The sequence below is a fragment of the Mycteria americana genome, chromosome 1, assembly GCF_035582795.1.
Source record: "Mycteria americana isolate JAX WOST 10 ecotype Jacksonville Zoo and Gardens chromosome 1, USCA_MyAme_1.0, whole genome shotgun sequence".
In the NCBI taxonomy this organism is placed as follows: Eukaryota; Metazoa; Chordata; class Aves; order Ciconiiformes; family Ciconiidae; genus Mycteria; species Mycteria americana.
In genome coordinates this window covers 34,239,354-34,259,856 of record NC_134365.1, presented here as the reverse complement: position 1 = coordinate 34,259,856, position 20,503 = coordinate 34,239,354, and the positions used below count along the sequence as shown (strand labels likewise).

Below are 20,503 nucleotides of genomic sequence, written 5' to 3'. Positions count from 1 at the left end.
ATTCTGTCACCCTGCCTGCAATCAATATTCAGCTGCACAACCCACCGTTATCGCTACACTCCACCATTTTGATAATCTACCTTTGGATATCAATTTTCTCTTCCCTAGTTACACAGACATCAGCAGCTCTTTTCCTCTCTTCCAGTATGTGGTGGCTTGACCCTGGCTGGACACCAGGTGCCCACCAAAGCCACTCTATCACTCCTCTCCTCAGCTGGACAGGGGAGAGAAAATACAACAAAAGGCTCGTGGGTCAAGATAAGGCCAGGGAGAGATCATTCACCAACTACCATCATGGGCAAAACAGACTTGACTTGGGGAAATTAGGTTAATTTATTACCAATCAAATCAGACTAGGATAATGAGAAATAAAACCAAATCTTAAAACACCTTCCCCCCACCACTCCCTTCTTCCCAGGCTTAACTTCACTCCCAATTTCTCTACCTCCTCCCCCCGAGTGGCGCAGGGGGACGGGGAATGGGGGTTGCAGTCAGTTCATCACATGTTGTCTCTGCCACTCCTTCCTCCTCAGGGGGAGGACTCCTCACACTCCTCCCCTGCTCCAGCGTGGGGTCCCTCCCATGGGACACAGTCCTCCACAAACTTCTCCAACATGGGTCCTTCCCATGGGCTGCAGTTCTTCACAAACTGCTCCAGTGTGGGTCCCCCATGGGGTCACAACTCCTGCCAGCAAACCTGCTCCAGTGTGGGCTCCTCTCTCCGTGGGTCCACAGGTCCTGCCAGGAGCCTGCTCCAGCACAGGCTTCCCATAGGGTCACAGCCTCCTTTTGACATCCACCTGCTCTGGTGTGGGGTCCTCCATGGGCTGCAGGTGGATATCTGCTCCACCATTCACCTCCATGGGCTGCAGGGGGACAGCCTGCCTCACCATGGTCTTCACCATGGGCTGCAGGGGAATCTCTGCTCTGGTGCCTGGAGCACCTCTTCCCCCTCCTCCTTCACTGACCTTGGTGCCTGTAGAGTTGTTTCTCTTACATATTCTCACTCCTCTCTCGGGCTGCAGTTTCTGTTGCGCAGGTGGTTTTTTTCCCCTTCTTAAATATGTTATGACAGAGGCACTACCACCATCGCTGATGTGCTCAGCTCTGGCCAGTGGCGGGTCTGTCTTGGAGCCGGCTGGCATTGGCTCTATTGGACACAGGGGAAGCTTCTAGCAGCTTCTCACAGAAGCCACCCCTGTAGCCCCCCTGCTACCAGAGACACAAACCCAGTACGCAGTAATCTTATTTCTTTTTGTTGGTATTCTCTTTTTCCCTATAGCTAAAAGTTCACATGAAGAACTCTTTATGTCTTGCTCATTATAATCCCCCCCCATCCTCTGTTAGGAAAGTTTTGAGGACAACTAATATTGGAACAGTTTGTCAAGAGAGAGTATTCGGGTCTTGTCTCTATTAACCAAACCGCACGCACAGCCTGGAGATGTCCTGGTGATTTCATTCTTACTACACTTGATTCTTCACAGGATGTGGCGGGCCACTGTGGGAGACATTGTAACGAGGAGATAGTGATTTCAGGCACAAACTAGGCAGAGGTTAACCACAGGCCTTGGTGGCAGAGACCTGTATGTTAATACGGGCAACGACTATATAACCTGAGCACCTGCTGTGGCATTAGTATGCACTGCCTTTAGCAACGCCGCCTGTATGTACTGCTTGCGAGAGCTCGCTCCTGTGCAGATGTGTAAGAGCATAACGCTCTAAGAAAACCTCGGGGTACCATCTAGAAAGCTCAATATTGCACAGGTTTGTTCACTTGGAAAAATATTATAAATACTATAAAACCAGATATCCCATAACCATTTACTAAATTAGTTTTAAGTAATTTTTCATGAACTCTCTTAACGTTATTCTCTTCCACTTGTGGTTCAATTTTAATGTATTTATTTGTCTTTTTTCTGCTTAACAAGTGAGTTCCTTATAAAAAGAGACCTTTAGTATAGGTTGGACTTAATCAGTGTTCCAGGGGAATAAAAAATTATTTGTAAAATAACCAGTCTTCTCACATTGTACTTCTCTCTCTGCTTCCTCTAATATCTAACATTAAAAATAACTACGGTTCCATACTGTCCTATTTATTTAACTTATCACTAGCTACTGCTATTGGCTTGTCATCAGTCTTGTCCAAGATCTTTATTTGGCTTAATTTAACAACCTTTTTTTCCTGTTGCCTCTTTCAAATGCCAGTCCTCTCATGTCATACATAAATTGTCTCTCCTAAAACAGCCAAATTATCAACATAGCCAAAAATATAAATCAGCCTATTTCCATTCGTGCTTGTAACTTCGCAATACGTGACAGTAACCACAGAGCACTAGAGACAGTTGTATCTACCACAGCCTCATCTGACTGCCAGATGGTGTGGATATTTAAGTCCCTGTAGGTATCTTTCTTTCGTAACCCACAAACACGTCTGCACCATCCCAGTAATTCCACCAGGGTTCCAGATACTTCATTGCTTTCTAAAAGCCATCTTGACGATGTGCTTTCTTAAATCTGTAAGAAAGTGTGTTTGTATTTGCATTGTATCCCTACGCAATATAACACAGACTGTAACAGCGTTATACAAAGGGGCCTCTGGATGGTGGAAGCAGCCATTTAGCAGAGCTGGAAATGACCAAAATGGAGACCTTTCTATCAAAAAAACCCCAACCCATCACCATAAAAAAAAGTAGAAAGCACTTCAGTGAACTCCTTAGTGATGGGCTAGACAAAAGCAAATAGCAAATGGACATTTTTGAGCTAGCTGAGCTGTTTGTGGAAGAATTATATTGTGAAGACATTCGAAAGGCAGCCAGAATCTTCAGGAGCAACCAACAACCAGTTGCGGACAATGTTTCCAGGGAATGATTTAAAACAGGAGATGATAAGCTAAATCAAAACCTTTGCTAATTAGTTGCATTGGAGAGCTGAAAACATTTCCAAAAGAGAATCACAAAGCAGTCACATGATTAACTGTTATAAACAAGTGGATGGTGCCTTCATCCCCAGGACAATCTATCTGTCTTTGGCACATTTATAGACGTTTTCTAATTTTACAAAGTAAAACTGAAAATAAAAATGACGTTAACAGAAAAACAAGTCCAGTGTGTATCTAAAATTTTTGTTTCATCAACCACTTCAAACTGTGCATCACATATCTAGTCTTTGGAACAATTAAAATACAGTGCACTGTATTACACTATCTCTGCTAAACAGGTGTGCCACTAGGAAATGTCCTGAATAAATGGATTTTGGCATACCAGTATCTGTGTAGGACATACTATTGAGGATGATTCATTTAGGACATTTCAGAAATGACGCTGCTCACATCACACTGTTTAAGGAACAATACATGAAATACAACTACCCCACATTATCATACATAACATTATTAATACTTTAACACCCCCCTCTATTTTTCCTACTTATTAGGGAAAAAAAAGTCTACTTTTACTGGTGTCTAATGTGCACTATCTAAATAATATCTCTAAGGAATGTAGACTGTTGCCCAGGGCTGTTTTATTTCACTGCTTAAAGCTAAAAATAAAAGCATTTATGTCACCCTTTAGGTTTTGAAATCCCCATTAAGCATACTCTTTAGTATGAGAATCATGCATGAAAAGAACCATCATTTTTTACTTAATCTCTATTTTAAACTTTTGGTAGGATTCGTTAATGTGACTATTATTTGAAAGAAAGTACGGATTTATAACATTTCAGACTGCAAGAAGTCAAAACATCTCTCGCAACAATATTTTAATAGTGTTTTATTGTTCTCCCTGTCTGGCATGTAGATTTGAAATCTCCCTATCACGTCACCTTGCTTTTAACCCTTTTTTCCATTCTTCCAGTCTTTTTGCGTAATTAAGTTTTTCCTTGGCTCTTAATTAATCTCCTTTCCAGTCTTTCAGACAAGGCTATTCTTCAGACAAGGGTAAAAAAAATCAATGATGTTCTAGACTGAGCTTTTCGCTGACTTAACGAAATGACACTGTAATCATTGCTAGCCCACTTGTTAGCTATCTGAGCATTTTTTAATTCATCTGCTTTACCTTTTTCCCCACCCTGGCACACAGAGACAGAATCTTCCTCTGCACATCCCGCAATGATGACAAGGAGCTGTTTGCACCCTCACCTACTCTGCTCCATAACGCAAACTTTTCAATCATGTTATTTTTTTCACTTAGCTTTCTAAGATCCCTCTTCCATGCTAGAATTTATCAAATTATTCACTTCATCTTTAAATTCTGTCATGTCACTAATATATACGATGTATACAAATAATGAATACTACTTCCAACATTACATAATGGGACTCCCTTGTCTTATCAACGTGGCAGAAAATTATTATTTTATTTATACCTTTCATTGCACATTTCTGAGATGATTCCTAAATGTTCAGCATGCTCCATAGGGCTTACTAGTTTTCTTAATTGCCTTCAGGAAAGGACTTTGTGAAAAGCCTTTTGAAAGTCCAAATAAATTGGATCAAGCATTTCTTCCTCATCCATTATTTTGATGACATGTTCAAAGAGTTCTAACAGATCAGAGAAGGTTTTCTTTCAGCAAAGCTACCCTGCTTCTTTTAGCAAAATTCAATCTAGAGTTTTGCTTATAATTCGATTATTGATGATGTATTCAATCCATTTAGCTAATACTGAACTCAGACTTACAGGCCAGTAGGATCATTCTAGTTTCTTGAAAAAAAGCAACAAAACCAAAACAATAGCCAATTTTTAACATCCAGTTTTTCAATTAAGTGCTAATAAAATTTGCATCAGCTCAGCCCCTTCAGTTCTTATAAACCTCATTTGCAGCCAATCAGCCATCTGATTCCGCTTTCTTTTTAGTCTTTAAATTTCTTTTATTATTTCCTTTAATTACCTCAATTTAATATACTATCTCATTTTTACTACTTTAAAAGTGTAGATATTTCATTGCATTTTCTGTAGCAGAATCCATGTAAATAAAACTTTCAACTTCTCTGTAACAATTCCTTCTAAGTCTACTCTTTAAGAAACAGCAGGTCTGCTGATATTTTCATGAGGTTTTCTACTTCTGATGTAGTTGAAAAAATCTTTGCAGTTACTTTCATCTTCAGCTATAAGGTCTTCAGACCGCCTCTTAGACTATACATTTTCCATCTTCCATTTTTCCTGCCACAGTTTGTTTTCTGTTTTAACAGTTACAATTTACCTAGAAGAGGCTACATTTGGGGTCAAATAAACGTTTACCTTGCAATTTTCCCCATTGATTTTTAAACATTTTTCTTAATAATCGGAGGCTGACTCACCATTTGAAATCCCATTCATGTGTTAATTCAAAGAATTACTAGAATTAATTTCAAGGTCACAAAAGAACACTCAGATATCTACTTACCTTAATTACAAGGATTGACAATGAGACATCTAAATATTATCACATATAGCAAAAATTTTGCCATTCAGTTATAAACAGCGTCAAAGATATAATAAAAGAAACAGTATAAATCAATTTTAAAATTATATTTTTACATCAACTATTTTGATTAGGAATTGTTCACTCATATGCAGCTTTTGTAATGTTTAATTTTTTGTTAGACCAAATTTCATTTTTTTCCAACTATATATTCCGTTTATATCTCTTCCTGCCACAGACAATTAGAAGATATATTTTTGGATGTTCTATAAAAGGTTCATTTACAATAATTTGATTTTACTATTTTCCTACCAGAATAAAATGATCCTAATATTTCCTTTCTTCCAGAAAGCTCTGGCAGACTTTCCCCAGTCTGGGTAGGGTTTGTCCTGAAGCATCATATCAGTGACCTGCAGGGAAAGAAGACATAATACACAGTTAAACTGGTGTCACAAAAGGAAGTACTAACACGGACTTCACGAACACTTTCTTTTACGTATGACATGCCCGCTTCAGTCCTGATAATTTTAATAGTTAGAAAGTAGAAAAATAGTATCTCTAGTGTTACTTGCAATCAAGATAAAGTATATTGGCCCACATATTCTGCCCCGAGAAGTGCACGCAGCTCCTTGAGAAACAAGGAAACCTGTGGAGATCCAAAGAAGAGAAGAGGAACTAGTCTAAAAGTTACAGCAACCTACAGTACATAAGCTACATTCCCCTATGGCCACGAGGCTTTCTGGTCGAGCCTGGGAGAGGGGATCCACTTCCCTGAGAGCAGCGTCAGCAGAATTTCCACTCTTGAAATCAGAACTGCAGCCAGGGAGTGCAAGCCTGTGAATTAAGCACTATATGCCAGTTATAATCTCCTCTCACTTTCTGGTATCAGTAAGAAAAGCATACTTGGGACTAGAGACACCAAAATACCTTAAAAATGCACGAAATTTTAAAAGTATGAAATATTTATCCTCATTTTCATATTTCCTATCTAAAGAGACCATCTGTTTCTCTGTCCAGAGACTAATATTCATGTACTACGTCTGGGCAGAACACAAAAGTATTAAAAATGACTTTCAGCTAAATGAGGGAGGTGAATACCCCTCAGGCGCTTGCACCTTTGGGAAGCTGTGTTTTCATATCCATTTACTTCAAGTTAACTGTACGAAAAAGCACCAAAAGTTACATCACAGTAAACTCATCAATGCCATTGTGCAAAAGATCCAGAAGAGTGGAAAACCTACCCATATGTAAAGATTAAGAAATAATTGAACAGATAAAGGAAATAGGGGTGAGCACCTGCTTCAAAATACAGATAAGTAAAACAAATTCTTACTATCTGTCATTGGTATCAGTAAACAGTGGAAAATTACTGTTTTGATTAGTATGAAAATAACTCTTAATAAGATTTCAGAAGGAAATAGCTTTGAATTGAAGTCAAGATTTCTTGTTTTTATTTTCCACTACATTTATTTTGATATACAGAGTTTTTAAAATCCAATTTACCAATCAGAGTGTGAGCTACTACTTTCAATCAATGACATTAACAGTGTTTATCAAAAAGAACACATGCCCCATGATTAAATTAAAACTACATATGAATTACATTCAACTTCTAAATTTTGGTTCCAAGTCCATTTGGGGTTAAAAGAGCTCAGCATATTAGCCTGAAGGGCTGGGTCCAAAGGATAATGAATATGTTAAATAAATACATTCTAGGATTTTATGATTCCATTAAGCCTAGCCTGAAGAAAGAACAGGTTATACCCCGAAATACCATCCTTACTAATTGTTTTACGTAGGTAAATCTTTTCTCAGATCAGCATGCTATGATACATTTTTATAAGATCCCTATTATCTAAATAAATATTTTGATAAATATTTAATGTTGAACAAGATCTCTGTAAAGATTTAATCCACTACTTTACTAATACCTTTTTCTCTTCAGAAGAGTCCACATAGTAATAAATATTTGCAAAGAAGAACCGATATTTCTAGAGGTTTTATTCAATTTTCAAAATATTTTCTCCAGACACTTTCTCGGAAATACTTCTTACATTTGGTAGAAGGATGCAATCTGCTCCTCTATGACCAATTATTAGAGTAGCATGTTTCATAAGAATGACATTCAAGAAGGAGACATTTTCTGAGGAAAATGGCAAAACAAGGCAGGAAATGTTCTTTCTGATATCAGACAGTTGGTCTTTCATCTCCCAGCTTTGGCATTTATTTAAAGTCATATCACCAGATCAATGTCAGGTCGGTTGCAGCTAAATTGGCTGAAGCAGAGACAGTCATTAAAGGGATGCATTCCATAAAGAGAAATCCAATTACCTTTTGCATTAGAGAAATCAAATTCATTTTCTGGTTTGGTCAAGGACAGCCAGTGTGGAAAACAACTCACAGGAGAAAAGCACTCAACACTGTGATAGTGCAAATAAGTTTTAGATAGGAACATCGAAAACTCATTGCTGCTGTTAGAATGATGTTTTTAGAAAAAGAAAAAAATATACATTTTAATTTAATTTGCACAACTTAGTATAAAGAGATGCATGAGTGTGTATTTTTTTCTCTCTCTTTGTATTTCACAATGCAATTACTGGCCATCAAACATTTCTCTCTTTTTTTACTGGACTATATTTGAAAACACTGCGGATACTCAGGAATAGAAAATAATTAATCACTTCAGTAATTCTATGTATGCATGCATCCTACATAATCAAGATAAACCAGGGAAAGCCACTTACAAAGTAATTAAGTAATGTATTTTTTTCTTGAACTAAGAGATGTGATATACTTTAATCAATTAATTACACTGCTTCACTTCAGAAAGGAATGGCCCCTACATATAATGACTGTACAGTCTTTCATTTTATTTAGTGTCTCATGAGAGAAATGGTTACACTATATTGAAGTGCACAAACAAAACTGCATAATACACATTGTCTGACTTTTTCAGTTACAAAAATTCCACAGCAAAATATCTTCATAAAAAATTAGTATGCCTTGTATATATTACAGAATCTTAAATTTCACTTTGCTAAATAAAAATATTACTTTATTGACTATTCATATTATTCACTTCACATTAACTATGAAGATAACTTATAATGTTTCTAAAAAGGAATATTACTATAATTAAATTAATAGCAAAATGTTACAATTCACAATTTTTGTCACAGAAGATTAAATGGTTCCTTTTGATCTGATATACTACAATAATTAGAAAAATTATGTCCTATCATATAGAAGAGAGAACCTGGGATTCAAAGTCTTGTTCAGAGCAAGTAACGTACACAAACAAGTGCAGAAAGCAAAACAATAAAAATGCAAAAAACCCCAACAACACAGTAAGATACCTAAGATACTTGAGATATACTAAGTGGAACAGTAAGATACCTTAAGGATCATTTACTCCTTACGTGTATGTATTGCTCAGGATGCTCAGCACATACTTTAGATGTCTCCTCCCTAGACAGTCATGTCAAATGATGCTACCTTGTAAGTCACAGGATCCTTCCCAGCAGAGGCAACATCTGCAGCAGGAGTTTCAGGTAAGGCTAAGTATCTTTTCTATTAATAAGCTGCCTGCAAGTGAAACTTTCTTTAAAAAAAAAAAAAAGAAGAAAATGACCTAATACTTTGGTCATGCCTTCAAAGTATCTTCCCAATTCTTCACTAGTAGGAACTATGCTGTCATTTTCAGAGCGCAAACTGATCATTCCTGGAAAACTAATGTGGCATGGGCTGCTGGCCAAGCTGTTTTCATCTGCCAAATTGCATTTTAGAAACCTAGAAGTATAAAATTGCATCAAATAGTTTCATAGTAGCACTTCTCCACATAAGAAACTGCAGAAACGGTATCTTGATAGAGAAATGGACTCTGGACAAGCTCTCTAGGACGTGATGGATTCCATGCTGTAACACTCATTAAGTAGAGTCCAACCCTCAGTGAAGGATTTTCACTGCTTTATTCACACTTGGATAAATCATCAAAACAGGGTAAGAGCAGCCCTCCAGAATTTAACAGAATGTAGAAGAAGCCAAGATCCACAAGAAAAGCCTGGAAATACAAACCAAACGGTGAACTCTGACATCATTTTATTATTTTGATACAGCAATGAGCACTGAAAGGTCTAATGGACAGTAGGACTCCAACATCTTATATCAGTAAAGAAATTGTTCATACACAACTACTCAGCCAGGAGGACGAGACATCATGGTGCTATTGCTGGAAAATGGAGTAGCCTGAATAACTCTGCATTTGGCAAAACACATATTTCTACCACTGTCAAGTACATGACTCAAGTATTTTAAGTGGGTTTTTTTTCTATTTTTATCATTTTACTATTTCAAAATATGTTATTTTAAATCATAAACCTCTTCATAAGTAGCACTAAATTAATTTAATTTGAAACTCAGCCTTTAAATAGTTCATAAGTAGCACTTTTCCACTCTCCCCGAACTCTTTACACAAGAAACGTTATTTTCAGTCCTGCAACTGAGGAATTTAATTCATAAGAATGTGTATCATAAGTTCTAGAAGTTTTCAGAAATTGTAAGGAAGCCATAGTGTCAGGGCAGGTCCAAGGGCAGTTTCCCAGGGCAGGTGCATGCACGTTGCTTGGTTTCATGCAGCACAACGTTCCTCATCAAAAGAGCCCATTGATATCTTTTGCAAAGACTCAACACCGCTTACGTGTTTCTGAAAAGTACGGGGTTTTTTTGTAGAGAGTGGGGCTAAATCAGGCTAAAGTAATTATGTTTCCTGAAGTCAGAGTGTGAAGTCAGTGAGAGCTAATGTATACCTCTGAGTGCATACACTCCCTTTGCTTTGCCGTTAAGTGCTTTTAGGTAAGAGCTATATATAGGTGTCCCACTAACTACACATCAATTCTTTATCGTATCTCAGTCTTCAAGTACTATACTACATCATGGTAAGCATATACCAAACCAGGGATACATTTAGTATTCTGTCATTAAAAGCTTCTATCCATCATTTTTGACTTTACCTTCTGAGATATTTAAAACCTGCAGAGCTGTTCACGTGATGTACAAAAGTAACCTATATGGAAAATGCTTTTACATTTCTTTCATCTGGATGTTAGGGAGAAAACTGTCTTCTGTGGATCATACCTCAACACTTCCATGGCTTACACAATGATAATATGAAATGCCTCCTTTAATTATGAAATTGTTTTGGTAGTTGAGCAGAAGTGTCGAAAACTTTGTTACACATCCTTCAGAAATAACTGTTAATTTATTTTAATCCACTCTGCTGCACTTCGGAATATACAAAATGTGTAAATGTTTGAAAACAAATGTAACAAATATTTGTACTTAGGCTTACTGATCTATAAGGGGGATGACATTTTTCAAGCTAAATATTAATATCAGCTGTAACTACACTGCTAGATTTTAAAGTAGTTTTGTCTGCTTTCTACATTTTCAAACATTCCTAATGTACTTTCATTCCTATCCTGAAAACAATCAAGCTTGTGTTAGGTTATTTCTCCTTCAATTTGATTGTAAGAAATTCTTTTTACATTTGCATTTTCAAAGCAACAGCAATCACAGAGACAAAATATGACCCCTTCAATCTACTCTTTAATTGTTTTCTCATTTTAATCAGAGCCAGAACATTGTTCTTGTCTCACCAACATGTATTGTTTTAACAGTAGGTAAATCCTGAAAAACAACATTAATTTGCTGTCACAATTCAGTGATCAATATGAATGCCAAATAATACTATGGTTCACTTCTGCTGCTTCCACAACAGCCCCCAGTATTATTTTGTGCATTTGCATATATCCCCCTAATAAAATATTTCCAGAGTGTTGCTCTTACGAGCTATTATTCTCCTGATCCACAGCATTTGCACACATGCACTGTCTTACATCTGAGTTTCCACCAAAACCAGTTAAGAACGTCTTTTGTACGAACACTGAGGGGGCTTATATTAATTATTGCCATCTTTACTGATCCATGCAAATTTATTTCTTCACCCATTGAGGAAGCAGAAAGCCTCTTCTTTTATAGCCAGCAGATCTTGATTTGGTTTTTGAATATTATCATAGCAGTTTCTGCCATAGTCACAATCCATGCAGGGATAACAACTCAACAACAAGACAAGAACAACTAAAAATTTATACACTTCAGGCTCAACTTCAGAAAAGTCGCCCATGCCAGCACTTCCTTTCAATTTCTAAATCAAGTTAGGACAGAATGCTACATAAAGCCAGTGTATAGCCCACAATCAATTTGTGGTGAAAAACTTGTTTAGATATCAAAAGTTGAGTTAGGGAGAAATCTGGTCTGCAATTATTTTAGGTCTATTCAAGTTATTCTGGAAATTATACTTCATATTTCAATACCAGCAGAAATAATTCCTGAATTAATTTTGTTTCTTAAAAAAAAGTCTAAAGCAAACAAAAAAGAAGAATAATTATCTTTTAACTGGAAATTCCTTGACACTTCATAAATATAATAACTGTTTAGGAAAAATTGTACAATTGAAGTAGGGCTTCTGCAAAAAAATTCTAAGCTGCACCATCTCATTTTCTACCATGTTTCAAGTACCTACTGTGCACACAAATCACTGTATATATGCAACAAAATATACTGGCTGCCACGTGGCAAGCACTTGCTGTTTATATAACCATTGACACCATGTTTCAGAAGACTTTTTTTTCTTGCTTTACTGCTTCCTTATTAGTGTTACAAATGCAGAAGCAGAGGTCTGGGTAATACAGACAAAGCATGAGACATAAAGCCACACCATGATTTTTATTTAAGGCATTCAACTCAGTTCCATCTTAGGCTGACACGGCAGGAGATCTTGCCTTACTCATTTAGGGAGCTTGCTGGTTTTGGTAAAAGTCCATCAGTAGAAGTCATGCCATATTTGGTGCACATATGCCATATGCATCTAGATTGATGTAGATTCTTTTCATAGCCAGTGAAAACAAAAAGGCATTTCTGCACAAAAGAACAGTGCAATTCACTTCAAAATAGGTTCTGTTGTAAAGATGTACCTATTTCTCTTCACTCTAAAACAGGACCTGCTCAAATGTTCACATTGCTGACACTGGAAGTCTGGTAACATGAATCCCAACCTAGTTTCCTCCATTTCTTAGTGTTTCTCATCAAAGTGTCATTAACTCAGTTAATGAAATATGTGATGGCTCATAAGGGATGAGGGTTCATCATAGGCAAAGGGCCATACTCACACATCCTATGCCTAAAAATTAGGCTCTTGCCCTCAGCAGGCTGATTCAGACAAACACATATAGAATCCAAGTTCCTTGGGCAACTCCTGGAGAGGAGTATGCACAGCCAAAGGATTGTAGAGCATGGATGAGTCATATCACAGAAAGGTGATCCAATCTGGTGAGCAGAGTCAGCCAATGCAAATACCAGATACAGAGATACTTGACTAGGTGCTTGACTCCAGTTTCCACAGGATGCGTTTCTGTATTTTTGAGATTAAAAATGCAGAGCTCTCTAGGGAACAATGCCATAGATGCATTGTTTTACTTTTGCACAGTAGACTATTGATTAAAGCAATCAAATGGGAGTGCCCATTTTCATTCTCTGATATCCCAGTTCTTTAAGTTTAACCAGTGTTATAGGTTTTATCCATTGACTTTAATGCAAAAGGCACACCAAGTGCCTAGGTTAAAAATCAGCCTCCAGGACTCCCCACCTCCTGTAGCTACAGGATCAGACTCTTTCACAATTTGTCCTTTGTTTCAGCCCATGAATCTTGTACACTTAGCTACAAAGCAAAGCACTGAAGAAAGAATTGAGCCAGCATGTGATTAGCATATAGGTAGTCTCCGCTACCTTGATGGAAAGGACAGAAGGTTCAAAATGTGATCACGCCGAAAGGGAGTTTTTATGCAAAACGCAAGTAGTAGTTTTTAAGTTAGGGTGGGATCCATAATATCTTGGAATATTGCAGGAATGCGAGCATTTCCCCATTTACCTCCAAATTACAGCAGCGTACAGCTCCCAGCTGTATAGTCACATCACATAAACATAGGTGTCTTTGTTTCAGTATATATGAAACTATATACCAAATGGTGATACATAGCAATTAAGGTGTGATTCCTTCTCTGGGACTGTCTTAACCTAAGCAAAATCTTGATGTCTGAACGTGCCTGCAAGTCACGGACAACAAGTTCAATTGACAGATCTCATAAAGGACTCAGAGCTCAGAACGGTCACTATCAGCAGGAATGAAAAACTGGGAAAAAATATAGTTTGATTTGACTTAGCTATGACATACATGCTGAGCTGTTCTGGCTAGATTTCCAACAGTTCTGGATACATCCACAAGGAATACTTATGTCTTTAAAGACAGTTTGTGATGGCTTGACCCTGGCTGGACACCAGGTGCCCACCAAAGCCACTCTATCACTCCTCTCCTCAGCTGGACAGGGGAGAGAAAATATAACAAAAGGCTCATGGGTCAAGATAAGGCCAGGGAGAGATCATTCACCAACTACCATCATGGGCAAAACAGACTTGACTTGGGGAAATTAGGTTAATTTATTACCAATCAAATCAGAGCAGGATAATGAGAAATAAAACCAAATCTTAAAACACCTTCCCCCCACCACTCCCTTCTTCCCAGGCTTAACTTCACTCCCAATTTCTCTACCTCCTTCCCCCCAGGCGGCACAGAGGGACGGGGAATGGGGGTTGCAGTCAGTTCATCACATGTTGTCTCTGCTGCTCCTTCCTCCTCAGGGGGAGGACTCCTCACACTCCTCCCCTGCTCCAGCATGGGGTCCCTCCCACAGGACACAGTCCTCCACAAACTTCTCCAACATGGGTCCTTCCCATGGGCTGCAGTTCTTCACAAACTGCTCCAGCATGGGTCCCTTCCACGGGGTGCAGTCCTGCAGGAACAGACTGCTCCAGCGTGGGTCCCCCATGGGGTCACAACTCCTGCCAGCAAACCTGCTCCAGCGTGGGCTCCTCTCTCCATAGGTCCACAGGTCCTCCCAGGAGCCTGCTCCAGCACAGGCTTCCCATAGGGTCACAGGCTCCTTTTGACATCCACCTGCTCTGGTGTGAGGTCCTCCACGGGCTTCAGGTGGATATCTGCTCCACCATTAACCTCCATGGGCTGCAGGTGGATATCTGCTCCACCATTAACCTCCATGGGCTGCAGGTGGATATCTGCTCCACCATTAACCTCCATGGGCTGCAGGGGGACAGCCTGCCTCACCATGGTCTTCACCATGGGCTGCAGGGGAATCTCTGCTCTGGTGCCTGGAGCACCTCTTCCCCCTCCTCCTTCACTGACCTTGGTGCCTGTAGAGTTGTTTCTCTTACATATCCTCACTCCTCTGCCTTCTGACTGCTGCTGGTGTTGCACAGGTTTTTGTTTCCCCTTCTTAAATATGTTATCACAGAGGCACTACCACCGTTGCTGATGGGTTTGGCCTTGGCCAGTGGCGGGTCTGACTTGGAGCCAGCTGGCATTGGCTCTATCAGACACAGGGGAAGCTTCTAGCAGCTTCTCACAGAAGCCACTCCTGTAGCCCCCTGGCTACCAAAACCTTGCCACACAAACCCAATACACAGTTCTTCTGGACTTTGCAAACAGGAAGCTTACCAGAGTACCTGCTGTGGAGCATGCTACCAGCCTAGGCATGTATTTAAAGAAAGTCACATGTCAATTCCCAAGACACAACGGAGTCCCATGTGAGACATGCTCACAAGAGAAAGGTTTCTACTGATCAAATTTAAATTCAGGCCTGTCTTCTTTCAACATCTCCATCTAACAACTTTCTCGGTAAGAGTTGCATGTACTCATGTGCTATAACAGATGCAGACAGCTTTCTGAATGGGTCATTAACTATCACTCCTGGGTAGCACGATCATTTGTATTTGTACCATGATACCATCAGAGACTCACAGTTAGACTTGTAAATTGTCAATGCATCTTCTGTGTAGTCTGTGTTTTGATGTGTCAGAAGGTCATCATTTGCTGTTCTGACAATTGTAGTTTTTAAGTCCTTGCTCTTTAGAAAAAAGTTGGTGTCCATACATGACAACACGTATGCCACTTGGTGCCTTTTCACCTGCCTTTCCCTTTCCCACTAATACTTTTTAATTATATTTGGTAAGCTAATGGATGAGAGAAGCCCAACAAATGTATAGGCAACGCTTGCAGTGAGAACATAGTGTCAGGGTGGTGAGGTGGCAGGTGAGGGAGTGAAAGAAGAAACATTTGTGACAACAATTTGTGACAATAGCAAATTACTAATGAATCGTTTGGGGGGCTTGCTATTTCCTTCTCTATTTAACTTCCACTTAGTGACTATTGAGGAAGTATTTTCTTGTGGAGAAGGCTGAATGAATGTGAGATATAATGGGTGTGTTTTGCCACTTGATTGTTGGGAATTATTTTCACTTTACACGATGTGTTCTAGATCAACAGTGTAAGTTAGCTAGAGTAAATATAAGCAGCAGAAGCACATCTTTCAAAAATCTCTGATGGTGTCTACATCATGCAGAACCTGGTAAAAATTAAGCTCTGATGTTTGCACTCTGCCTTTCACCGCCTTCTCACACCCAGGCACGTAAGCCACAGGAGAACCATCTGAACACCAGGAGGTCCCCAGCGATGTGCAGGAGGCACACAGGCCACTCTGCTGAGACACCCGCCTGCTTCTTCTTCCCAGAACAAAGAGCTTAATTAAACAAAAATCCATCTCCACGCTGCTGACACTGTGCTGCTTTCCCAGTTGATTCAGAGCTGTGATGTACTGACAGCTCAGAGTGGTTTCAATCCATTTCACTTCTTTATGGTGACTGGCACAGACAAGCTGTAGCTTCAGAACTTGATGGGAACTTGAAACTTCCTTTACGTAGCCTTTCCTGTTCTGCACTCATATCAAACACAGCTACTATATGACTATATTTTCACTCTAAGTAGAGAGTGAGAACAATGCCACACAAAACAAGTTTCTCATAGCTTCTAGAAATACTACCTTGAAATGAAAACTGTTAACAGAAAATAAACTGCAAAAATTCATGAAGTACTTCTGAAAAACCTTCCCATGACTCTTTACAATATTTTCTTTATCGTACTACAGGGGATTATACCACTAAAAGAATTTTCTGCTCAGCTCCTGGTCCTTTGCCAGATTTATGGGCAACATCATTGATTGTTTTTAATTACCCTTTTGCATTGAAGCTACAGCCACATTAAGAACATAATCCATCAACAATTTAGAAATCCTTCTATTTGTCCACATTTCCTGGGCAATTCTGTACTTGAAGTGCAAGCATGGTCACAGTTTTGTCAAATCCCCTTTAAAAAAAAATTACTTTGGTCTTACTTCCAGAATAAAGAGTGTACATGGAAGGTACTCAGTGGAAGGTGGTTAGTACTGGTTCCACTTCAACAGAGGAAAAAATCCAGACTCTCTTGCAAAGTCACTTGCTATTCTGAATAACAAATATTTTGCTTTGAAAAAGTCTACCAACTATTTTTTGCATCAGATTGTGTTCTTTAAGACCATTCAGACCGTCAATTTTTAACACCTCAAATTATAATTAAAATGTAAAAATACCCATCAAAAATTGCACAAAAGGAATGTACTGTCTTTTCAGAAAGCAGAGAAATGATAATTACTCTTAAGCTGTATCAGGATTGTTCATAGTATTCTCAGTGCTGAAAGAGGAACACAAAATGAAGTATGCCCCTGTTCCCTGAATAGAGAAACTTTAGGGATTAATTATTCAGAAAATTGAGATCATCACTTAAGTTGTCTCTATTAAAGAACCATAATATTGGAGGCCTTTAGTGTTTCAAGCATAGTGATTTTGCTATTCCCTTAAAATAATGTGAGTGGCTCAGCTCGGATATACCAAATTAAGAAAGATAATATAATTACGTTTCCTTTTATTTGCATTCAGGTTTTAAGGTTTGTGTTTTCAAAGACTTCTCCCCAAATATGATGCCTTGAAATGAAGTGGAAGATAAGACACTCTTATAGTCACACAAAACTCCAAACTTTGTCTTTTAGATAAAATTCCTGCTACTGTAGAGTCAAGACAAAATATTACCATTTTTAACAACTGAGAATATTGATATCTTTTTGTATAATAAACACCAAAGGGGAAAGCTGGTTATTAAACATTAATGAATACAACTGAAAATGCTTCATACTGCTCCTTGTTTGGGAAGAACATTGAAGACACACAGGGGGTAATGGTTTGTGAAGAATTCTTAAGTAATAGTTGGGTTGCTAGAGGATATTTTGGAAAAGGAGGTATAGCAAAATGAGAGCTGAGAGAAATCGCTGTCACTCTAGGGACAGGATTTTACACTTCCTTCTCAACTTGTGCTGAAAGATGTTCCACAGCAAATTTGACAGTAAGTAGATACCTGGTTTTGCAGGCTGGGAAGTCAAGGATGGCTAGAAATGATTGGTAGTAACATTGCTTTCTCACATCCCCTTGGCTATAGAAAATAGCAGTCTTTAACCAAAATGCTTAGTTACCTGAGCATAGGCAGAACTTTGTATTTTTGTTGCTTTAGTTCAATAAGGAGGGAAAGAATGCCAGGACCTCTGGGCAAACAGAACATTCAAAGAGAATGGAATGAAATTTGTCCCACTTTTAAGTACACTTGAGAACACAATCCTCAATATACAGTTGTTATTCAACCTTCTATATTATAAAGTCTGTGCCCACGCTATACTTTTATTTGAAATTGAGTCTCTCATATAAACAAAGAATCAAGAATTTTTACATTTTCTTTCCTGGCTTCATATGCATCACTATCCATCTGCAAACATTCATCCCATGGGGAAGCAGGATTTATATCATTTAGAAGAAAGCAAATAACATTAGATCATGGTTGCACAGTTATTTGCCATTTGTTCAACATGTTTATTCTTTATCTACTGTCTACACACAAAGCCATATGAAGTCAGCTAATGGTCACTCATTAAAATGTACTTTTACCTTACACATATTCCTAAGACACACTGTAGAGAAACCAACTATTCTTTAAAAAAAGAACAAAGGAGAAAAATCTCAAGGAGACCAACTTTATATGAAAGGAAAAGTTGATTTTCTTAAAAGTTCAGACGTTACAAATTAAAAAATGCTGCTTTATCAACATGGTGTAAAGCAGATTTTTTATCAGATTCTCTTTTGAACAACAATTTTTGGTCAATTATTACTTCTCATGTGGACATTTCTCAAGGCTGAGCCATACTGTGTGCACAGCTGATATGGTACAATCTTTGCTCTACAGCTGGTCTTGTTTGTCATCTCGGCTTACTCGATTAAGCATTTTAATCAGTGTTTTGCATAAGATTGTGCACCTTCTGTTGAAAATTGTCTGGCTGGTATTTAGTGGAAAACCAGTTGACTTCTCAACATCTTACTTAGGCTTTGGCCGTTTCTCATTCCATAACTTCTGAAGGGTTTATAATCAGTATCTTAAATTCTTCCTTTCTTTACAAGCAATAATGAATGTTCTCCTATAACTGCTAAATTCTGTATTAATAATGTTGGTAAGCAGCTTCCAATGAAGCTGGTAAACTGTTTTACATTTAGTATAATGCCATGGAGAATATACAAGACTGCCTTATTTTGCCTTAAGCTTTGACCTTTTTGCCTCTAAAAATAAAATACTAGTTTTAGTATTGTATTTATCCCTTCTCTTTTGACTGTTTTGTTAAGTCACCCCTTTATTCAGCCAGATCAGGTGTTTGGTGGGGGTTTTTTTGGATGAAGTAATTCTGCTTTTTCCCCCAGAGTTCTCGGGAAATTGAATGCAGATTCTATTCACATGCCTGAATTAGCTATAACGTACAATTTAAAATCACCTTTATTTCATTCATCCTGTCTATGTTTACATATGTTTCCCTTATGATATTACCATAACCCAGGAGCATTATCATTTGGGCTTTTCTGAGTAGACCATTTGGCTGAACTCCAGCTCTTTGCCTTGCTCTCTTAGCACAAGGAGGGAAATACCACATTTTGGGAAAATGTAAGTCCCCCCTCCAGAGCCCAGATCACATTGTCTTAATGCCTTCTAGAAATTTTTATTGATAAATGAGAAACAAAAAGCTCTCCAATGACTAAGCATAAACAGAAGGACTTAAAAAAAATATATACCTTTGCCTTATAACTGTAAAGAGAAGGCAAAAATTCAGTCAGATTATTAGTGTTCTCAAACAATAACTGCATATGCTCAAGGGGCATGAGACAACAAAATTCACTTTATCTGGGAAAAGATAAAGTTACTATATTTACTGGATATCCACTATTGCAATAGGTAAATACATGTTTACAGTTAATTTACTTTATATTTAAGTTATATCATCTCTATATCAAAGATATACTTCTTGCTTTACTAAAGTCTCACCCTCCCTGCCTTGACTACAATAGGCCATCTTTGAACAAGTCCCTAGACTCCAGTTTCAATGCCTCTGAATTCTCATTGTTAATCAGAAGTCCTTGCTCAGAAAAATGTATTTTAAAATTACTCAGCCCAGGACTGAGTAGCCTGATTGTATGAGAGCACTGTGACATTGTACCTGACAACTCCATTCCACCTCCAGTTTGAAAGACAGTCCATGGAAAACTAAGCTAGTGCTGATGCACTGGCATTTTAACCTAGGTACATATTAACCTAGGAGGCATACTGCTGGCTTAACTACTATCTAGCAGAGTTAATGTGGTAGAACTTCCAAGCATAAATGACAAATATAAGTGGTGATGGTCGGTATACATATAATGAATAAAGCTGGAATATAGATTCCCTGATTTATTTCGTCACATAAATAGGAATCTCAAGAAAATGTCCATGTCGGCTGAAAAATTGGAACAGAATTTTTTAGGTTTATTTATATAAGCATATAAACATAAATCTATATATGCTTGAAAACCAGTAATATCTGTAAACACTTTTATTAAAATTGCAGCCTCTCTGTGTATATTGGAAAAACATTTTATAACAGATGAAGAATGAAATATGAATACAGCTCTAGATTAGCTAAAATTGGTATGACCTTAGGTCTAGTATGAAGTATTTCTCATGTAAAAATATGGTATATACAGGCAT

General features: G+C 38.1%; 1 protein-coding gene across 4 annotated transcripts in view; it reads right to left on the bottom strand.

The window, feature by feature from the left end:
* TMEM117 (transmembrane protein 117) overlaps nt 1-20,503 on the bottom strand; it is a 238,920-nt gene that overhangs the window by 75,314 nt on the left and 143,103 nt on the right. For all 4 annotated transcript variants that reach the window (XR_012774410.1, XM_075494344.1, XM_075494335.1 and 1 more), the window contains one exon: nt 5,710-5,807. Coding sequence is in view for 3 of the 4 variants with exons in the window: in XM_075494344.1 (XP_075350459.1) it covers nt 5,710-5,807 (98 nt within the window). In the remaining variant the exon portion in view is untranslated. The remainder of the gene's footprint in view (nt 1-5,709; nt 5,808-20,503) is intronic.